Raw genomic sequence first — 9,119 nt, forward strand, 5'->3', positions numbered from 1 at the left:
AGAGGAGGTGGAGACAACACTAGTCATCACTGCAGAAACAAAGGACAAGCGTTAATAAATCTTAACAGGTTAGGTAGTGAAGACAGTTGTGTTACTTAAACTTTAAGGTATTAAAGGTTAACAATTAAGAGAATAGTTTTGACAGAGTCAGCTGCTGTTCCTTGAGTCCTCAGTCATACTTACTACAGAAGTATGGTTTGGATTTTTTTTCACAGAATCAACAAACTTGTAACTGGAAATAGATTGTTGTATGTAAATAGATTGTTGGTATGAAAATAGGGCAGTTGTATTTCTCTTGTGAAAGATGATTGAGGGATCACATAGCAAAACTACTGATTCATTTTTAGGAAGACTGGAGCTCATAATAGAGTCTTATGCAAAAGGCTTGCCTCCAGTCCAACACTACTCAAGCAATTAGCTTTACAGTCTCCACAAGCTTGACTTCTAGCTTCACAGAATAGTTATTACAGAGAACCCACAAGTAGTAAGTCCTTATACACACAAGCGCACTTTTCAAAGGCTGTTGCCAATCCTCCAGAGAGAAACTACAAGGAACTCTATACACACACACATTTTTTATTTTAATAAATAAAGTTTTACAGGCTCAGGCTTTTTTTTTTTAAATCACATATACAGAACAGAAAATTGCCTGATCAAGTAACATGAATCAAACTACTAACCCTGGGAAGGAATGCATGCCCTCTGTAACTGAAGACCTTAAATGAAAAGGGATTTCCCATGGGCAGCGCAGTAATTTACGTCACAGATTGGACAACTTGAAAGAGGTGAGGCCAAAGCAAAGAGAGTGACCCTAAACGGACCACTGGTCTTTACAGGGCCACAACAGCGCAAGGAAAGCAAAGAGCCCAAATGCCTCCATTTTCTAGTGTCACTTTTGGATGAATACATGTCTTCACATCCTTTAAGCTATACATTCTAACCACAAGTGGAGAGGTTAAGCACAGCAGGTACGCAAAATTATTCCATTGAAGAAGAGATATTGGATGACACAGTAATGTTACATTTCAAGATTTCGAATTAGCAGATGCTTCTGCATCCCTTCAGTATGGCAGTGGAACAGATCCCACCTTCTCTTATAGAGGTTTAGTCCAAAAACTTCCTGTTGGCATTAGCACCAAAGAGAGCCACTCTGATTTCTGGCATCATCTGTTGAGGAAGAATACATCAGTTATATGCAATACAATTGCCGAGCATTCCTTGTTGCGGGCAGTTTGATAGCTAGACTAGTCTTCTAAACTGAGAAGTCAATTCATTTGTTTTCTGAAGCCTTTATCTGATCACATATTGCCTGCTAGTCTATAGATTAAAGGAGTACCTATACTGCATCACAAGGAAGAGATGCAAGATCTAGTAATTTCAGCTATAATACAAGGTTTCAGCCAACATTTCTAGTACTCAAGCAGGATTCAGAAATTAAAGTTAAACTCAGTATTTCAACATCTTGACTGCAGTATAGTCATCAGCATCTTTTGGTACCATAACTTCTAGAGCTTTATGCTGATGCTTAGTCCAAAAGGTATCATTTTTGGGAAAAGCCATGTTTGTTGTAGAGAAGCACAAGCAGCAGGTAATTTGTTTCTTTCCATTCAAAAGTAACTTCTTGTCACCCATACTGAAAATCTGATCCCACACACTATTGGGACTGTTACCGTGCACTGAAAACACAAGGATTTAATTACAAGACAAAACTAGCTAATTACATCTTGTTCACCTTGGTTGTGAGAAAAACTCACCTGCTGAGCTACAAGGTCCAGCCGACTTTCCAGGGTGTTAGAAACCTTAATTTTACCATCACTGTTGTAAATTTCAACTCCTCCAGCACTAGAAAGGGAAAGTAAACATAAAAGTCATGACAGCTATGATACATCTCAAAGCTATAATTTGGCAGAGACATTACCCCAAATGAGTTCTTGTAGAAAAGCCAGAGGTGTAGGTATTCATTTGTTAAATAAATAAATACATTTGATCCTGCCTTAATGAGAGTAAGCACAAAGTGATGCAGCAAAGTAGTAGTGCAGAGCATCTTCAGTTACTGGGTACCATAGCTACATACGAGGATACTCATTAGCATGATCTAAATACAAACAGTGCTATGAAATTTGTCACATCAAAACAGCTTCAGACTCTGTATTTTATTATTAATAGAACACTTTTAGATTTTGGGAAGCGAAGAAGAGTGCTAGAAGCTTTGTTTGCTTGTTCATACATAAAAAACGATCCCTGACTTTCAGAATATACAGTTTTGTTCCATGTTCTTTATCATACTATATGGAAATACAGCCTTGCAAGACCTAACAGACACAAACCCCGTCAAGTCATTATGCTGCAGCACCATACATAATTCCTTATGACTCAGTTTGCTTCCTCTTGAGACAGAAAGCAGAGCTACATTTGCATTCTCCCTCTCTAAAAAAAAACAACAGTTAGTTAAGTTTCTACACACAGTTATTGTATACTTCAATACTGTGGAACAGCTGGAGGTTGCACAAAACTTTTATTGACAGTTTTGACTGAGACAGTGCTTCTCTGGAGGAAGCTACAGAATCTGTACTTGATTAAGAGAAAGAAGTGCCAAATTCCACTAGAACAGCAGTAGACACTGCAGGGATATTACATACATAATTTTCCAAGACTGTCCTAGTAAGAGCTGTGGCTTGCAATTTAAGTTAGCACTCTCTATAAGGGACTCCCATTTTGCTTACATTTCCTCTGGCAGGAAGTTGTCTTGGTCAATGTGAATATCCACGTCCCTTTTTGTGGCATTTTTGTAGATTGGAATGCTCTTCTGTATAGCAGCCTAGGACACAAGATAAACCTCCAATTAACACTGATAAACAATAGCACATCATAAACATATTGTTTATCATTGATAAACAATAGCACAAAAATAGCACTTGGATTTGGTTGCTTATTCATTTGTAGGAATTAAAATGAAGGAATTGTTTTTTTTTTTTTTAATTAAGCAAATTTTAGTACAGCTTTTGAGCCAAAAACAATCGTTATTAATGCTGTAGCAATGTTTAAAGTTTCCTAAGTAATACCCAAGCAAGGAAATGATCCCTGACTTGAAGCACATACTTGCTGTCTTGCATTGTACCTGCAACAGAAGTGCAGCTTGAAAACATGCTTTAGCTGTTTTCCTGTCATACAGATGGGATCTGAGCAGCAAATATTTACAACCAGGTCTCAGCCTTCATGAGCAAGGATACTGTCATAATTCTAGGTGTCTTACCTTAACCATAGGGAGATCTTACCTTAACCATAGGGAGATCTTACCTTAACCATAGGGAGATCTTGTTTCCTGCACCGAACAACTATTTTGGGCTCAAGCAGCTGGTAGAATCCCTGTAAAAAAGATAACCGTTACAGTATCAGAAAACTGACATTTTAATTGTCTTAGAATTATTTAACTCCAAGAAAGGAAAGGAGCTGATCAATTTGAAAAACAAAACCTGACAATGTTAGCTCATTCTAATGAGTTCTTTGTTTGCAAGTGCACCCCATGCAGACATTCTGAGAGGATGGCAATGATATCTGGGAGAGCCTACAACTACGGATCACGTTTTTCTTGTGTTAGCTTAAAGTTTGGAATTCAAGTGCAACTAAACGTGTCTGTCACAGGAGTGAGTTGCCCAGATAATGTACATGTGTGTGTAAGGATCATTGCTGTCCAACCAGAGTGTCAGCTTGCCAGCTTTCTCATTCTTGGAGAAGACAGGCTGCAATTTCAGGTGCCTGTTCTAATAATTCCAGCCTTGCAGTTCCTGTAGCAACATGCGAGTACTACAGTGGATCAAATCTAATGAGCCAAGACACACAGCCAGCTTGCATGAACAAGACAGGTTTGTTTGATATACAGCAGCAGCAGGACAAGGAAACAAAAATACTGAATTGGAAGCACCAGCTGGAAGGGAACACTATTAAGAACACTCTGTCATTAAACTACAGACAGGAGAGTTTGTGGCTGGTTTCTGTGAGTTTATGGCAAAAGGACTTGATCATACCAGAGGGTGGCACTAGTGGTTGCACAAGTGACCCTAGCCAACACTTACTAGATTTCCAGCAGTGAAGTTCCAGAGCTAGAGGATGGACTGGTACGCAAAGCTTAGATTTATCTTTGTATGTGTCATGAATGCACACCATAATGTAGTAAATTTGTCAAAGCCAGGACTAGCTTTGCAGGTAACTACTGACTTCTAGGCTTGAAGGAACAGCTTTAGTCAAAGGTGCATTTGAGTGACTCATTCCAACTAATTACAACAGAAGTTTAAAGTGTGCATCCTAAACGTGCATGTTACAACGTATGTGTGCGCATCTGCAACCATTCTTATAATGGGAGCCAGCTGCTTGGTCTACTAGGTTCTATACCACAAAATAAACTGCAGCTTTATCTGTTCAGAATCTAAGATCAAAAGATATAGCAGAAGTGATGTTTAAAACTCAAAGATCATCCAGCAACTTTTGATCTAGATTCCAATACAACTGTAACATCTACAGTTGGTTATGTTTGAAGAAAGATGCACAGGAGGACAGAGCTGCAATCATCTATTTGGTACGATTTAAATATTTACCTGTAGAACTAGTCCATCCAGCAGTATTTGGTACCTGGCAGTATCCTTCACCACCTTGGCAAGTCTTAGCTTGGCCTCATTCAGCAAATCCTACATTCAGAAGAAAATCAGATCAGCAGAGCCCATCTGTTTGGCATTTGGTTTCATGCCTACCAACTTTCTGTACTCCTATTATAGCTATCACACCCTGCCAACACGTAAACGTACACTCCAGCTGGTGTTCATCCAAGCTAGACCTTCATCTATGTGCATGGCACAACATCCTTTCCAAACAGTTCCCCCCTCCCTGCCCTGATCCGAACCCAATACATCCAGACAACAATTCTTTCTTCATGAAAAAGGGGGACCTCAGTAGTAAAATGATGGTATTTATAACATTAATTCACACAAACTAAATATGTTATAAATGGTTGCCTAATGTAAACTAATAAAGTCGTCCAAATAACTAACCTTTTCAGCTTTGTAGTCAAGTAAAGAAATCTAACCTATCTTTACATCTAACAACATTCAGGTTTGATATTTTTAATCATAAGTAAATGCAAGTAGAAACTCAAAATTGAAAGCTTATTTTTAATTTGAAGTAGTTGTTTCTGAATGTCTTTATTCTGCAAATCAACATCAGATGGGATTGAATTTTGAAGAAATTTGAATCAACTCAGAAAGCTCCTAGAACTGAACCATAATTATAATTACTTCAGATACAGGAATTTTAAAATTTGGTATAAACCCTTCTTTACTGTCCTGTATTGTGGAGTTTAAGAGTAGATTGCATGTTAACACAATCAGCAGTAAAATATAAGACTATCACAATTCAACTTCACGGTCAAATCTAGTTATACTGTCCACCCTAGAATAACAGGGCATTTCTGGAAGTGCTCCTCTCTATTGTTCACAAAGGAGGCAAAAGATCTGATAAGGGAAGAAAGAGGTAGCAGCATGTGACTTCAAAGGTTTTAAAATAAGGAAGAGTGTTATGCATTACTCAGAAGCATGAGGTTGAGTCAGCTGATAAATGAGGAAGAGATTACCCAGCAGAGACTATCACAATAGAGTTAGCTCTTTAGCCACCCACTTTTCTTCCCACTGTAAATACAATTAAAAATTTGAAACTAGGTTTGAAGAACCAATAAACTGGCCATTTTCTTTTGCTAACTCTCCTTTTTCATAGCAGCATTGACTCAAGCAACATTACCATTTTTTTTTAATACTTGGTTTCTACAGGTCTTGCAGTTTTTCCAACAGCTCAACAGCACCATCTAGCTAAAATACAGAACACTCAAACTGTTTCTGAGACAGGATAAGAAAAGCAGTGATAGGAAACCTGCAAGCTGTATAATAAGCAAAATGAGAATACACTACACATGGTGTAAGGCTAAACTAAGACTAAATGTAGCCCGCTCTGGTAAATGATCACTCACCCTACTCATGCACACACAGATCAGTCACCCACTAAAACAAGAAGCAAACCTTTCCATATACTAGGGGCCACTAAAGGTGACAGAAAAAAAAAGTGAGTGGTGTTTTAAACCTACTTGCTTAAGCCACACCAGCTTTAATGAACAGATGTTAAATCATGCAAACAGAACTTCAAGTTCCACAAACCGTGGAAGAGGTTTCTGTTCTTTAATGAAATAAGCTACTGTCTAAATGATAGATACAACTAGTAAGTGCAATGCTCTCGGCAGAAAGCTGGATTTCCTGAAAAGAACAGGCAATAGAAACTGAAAATAAGCTAAAGCAGATTAGTAAAGCCAGACTAAATCTTTAAAGACTTTTCAGGTTAACTGGGAAAGCTAGCTAACATATGTTGAAGCAAATATTACTCAATCACAAATCATATTTTTCTTTAGAATATGGATAAGATCATTTCCCAACAGATGGTAGGAATAGAACCTCTGTGTCTTTACTACAAAGATACTCACTGCAATAAGGTCATCCCTTGCCTTGAGGACCTTCAGTCTTGCCTGATTCATCAGGTTGGACATCTGACTGCAAGTTTCATGACAAAGTTGAATCAGTCCATCAGACTTTAAATGTTGGAGTTCTGTCAGTGTTCAACTGTATATTTTACATTTAAAGATAACAATACCACCCTGTTTAATAACAAAGCCTGTTCATCCGTCTGAACCTGTTTCTGAATCCATGCAAACGATTATAATGCAGAACCCCATACTGCACTAGACCTACCAAAACTAAACCTAACACAATCATTTCTCCCACAGTAATAAACCAGGGTAGAGTTTTAGACATTAACCACACAAAGAAAAATGAAAGATTCTTTCACCACACCTCCTACCAGTTATACTATTGTAGCTCACCCTGGATAATTACTCCCCAGAAAAATTAGAACCTCACAATTAGAGCTCAATACATTAGCTACAATTTGCCCATTTGCAAGGGAAGAATGGTTTTATATGAAATTAGTAATAAGATGAGAGCTCAGGCTCTGAAGCCAACCATCTAACCTAAGTAACTTACATTTTTTTCTGCTGTTCAATTTGTTTCTCCTTCTTTTCATAATACTCCATGATTTTCAGCCTCTGTGTCTGAACAAGGCGACCCTTCTCGATGTTGAATTCTTCTTCTGCCTACAGTAAAAATTAAATAACTGAAGCGGAAATTGATTCCACGGGCTGAAAAAAACAGAATCAAATGAAATGGCCATGCTTTAAGAACGCATTTACAGATAAGGTAGGGTGATACAATTTATGGTTCCACATAAACAAAGCATTTCAACCAACATGCAAGTCAAAGGGAGTTCAGTATGTGTCCTGCTGAACTCCTGAGCTCAAACCCTGCTAAGATCCATTTTTTTCATCAGTATATCTCTGTTGATTAACACGTTTCCTTGCACTATTTATTCCTCAGGCATACAATTACAAAACAGATATAGTATGCACTGTCAGGAAATACAATTCATTCTATCCGAGCTCCAGGCATGATTTTTTTTCTTTTTAAACAGAATTAGTCTCATTTCTGTCTACAAGAGGTTCTACCTAAAATAACCCAGCCTGCGCTTGGTGTGCACAAAGTATGTTACTATAAGTAATTCTTAATTCTTACACAAGGAGACTGACAGTATAGCTATTACATTTTCATAAAACCTAGCTCATTAGCATATGAAACCACAAACACATGGGAAGTTTTCTTATTTATACTGTAGTATCCATCTCAACTTCTGACTTGTCTTTGGAGATAAACAGCAATACCTGATTTAGAACTTATTAAACAGTTTTGCTGATCAAAAAGCTGATCAAAAAATAATAGTAAAACATCTTGCTTGTACTGGACTCAGCATATATTTTAGTGTTGGTATAATGCAGATTGTTAGGGTCATAAGGCACCATTACTCCTACTTCAATGAACAACCATATTCTATCACCAGGTTAATATCAAACTCATTGTCTTGTGGTTTAGCCTAAGTGAAGAATTCCTCAAAGAGTTGCTTAAATATAAATTTATGATGTAGTTTCCCAGGACACCTACTAAAACACACCTAGAAGCAAGTCTGCAGGTAGCTACACAGGTTCAGGTACAGTTATGAAAGTGTTTACAAAACAAGCTTTCTTCAAAACAATTCAGACAGTTTAACTTTCGCCTTTTTCATTTTTGTGCATGAACGAACATTTGTGCTAGATTATTAGCATCCTCGCTTCAATTTCTTACTAATGTCTCTGCCTGACATGCTATGGAAATCAAGCAAAAATTAGAATTATAAATAGGAGGTAGGGAAAGGTGTTCCACTTACTTTAGTCTATTCACATTACCATTCAGCGCTCCTGGTTGTGTGAAAACAGTGAGTGAACTTGGATAGGAATAAATTCACATTTAAGAACCACTAAGAAAACTTGGACAAAAGAACAGATCCAACTCAGTAGTTTTGTTCCGATTTCACAGAAGTTAGCAAACATTAACTTTATTTGGTAGCACCATTTTTTGCTATATAATAACTGAATGCGAAGTAAATTGTACTTTACAGAAATGTTCTAAGACTGCTCAGACTGCAACTATTAAACCAGGATGTCAGAGGCAGTTCTCCTTTTGCACTTACTGACATTGAACTTCCATTTTTACCTTTGCATCTATTTCTTCAGCCTTTTCATTGGCTTCCTGTTCAATGAAAGCCATCATATGCTTGATCTGTAATAAGAGAGAAAAGAAAACATTTTCTGTTGGAAAGGATATTGATGGGAAGAAATATATTCCCGTTTGTATAGTAGGCCCCTCCAATTCCACTTACTAATCTATATCACAGTGTTGTTTTTCGAAGGAATTAAATTGAGCATACAGGCCAAAGAGTCACCTCTGCTTAACACAGATTCCAAGAAAATCAAATTATTATGCTGTTAAATAAGTTTCTGTGATGTTGTTTCACTGGTTTCACTAGAAAAATGTACTTAGATAAGCAAGTATAAAACAAAATTTTAAATTTATATAAGCCTGAGACTGAGTATTTTCATTCTTCACTGAATGAGGATATTTCCTCCAATAGTAAAGGAAAAAAAAAATCCTTACACAGTAAAATTA

The 9,119-nt window shown here is 37.3% G+C and overlaps 1 protein-coding gene across 1 annotated transcript in view; it reads right to left on the reverse strand.

Annotated features, from left to right (window-relative positions):
* Positions 1–556: 556 nt before the first annotated feature.
* Positions 557–9,119, reverse strand: part of ATP6V1E1 (ATPase H+ transporting V1 subunit E1) — an 11,154-nt gene continuing 2,591 nt past the window's right edge. The window contains exons 2-9 of the mRNA XM_080600606.1: positions 8,667–8,732; positions 7,071–7,180; positions 6,515–6,581; positions 4,593–4,682; positions 3,298–3,366; positions 2,724–2,818; positions 1,755–1,842; positions 557–1,167 (exon numbers count right to left, since the gene is read on the reverse strand). Coding sequence (XP_080456732.1) covers positions 1,105–1,167; positions 1,755–1,842; positions 2,724–2,818; positions 3,298–3,366; positions 4,593–4,682; positions 6,515–6,581; positions 7,071–7,180; positions 8,667–8,732 — 648 coding nt within the window. The 3' untranslated portion in view covers positions 557–1,104. The remainder of the gene's footprint in view (positions 1,168–1,754; positions 1,843–2,723; positions 2,819–3,297; positions 3,367–4,592; positions 4,683–6,514; positions 6,582–7,070; positions 7,181–8,666; positions 8,733–9,119) is intronic.

This window comes from Anser brachyrhynchus (genome assembly GCF_964034855.1).
Source record: "Anser brachyrhynchus genome assembly, chromosome: 1".
NCBI classification, from domain to species: Eukaryota; Metazoa; Chordata; class Aves; order Anseriformes; family Anatidae; genus Anser; species Anser brachyrhynchus.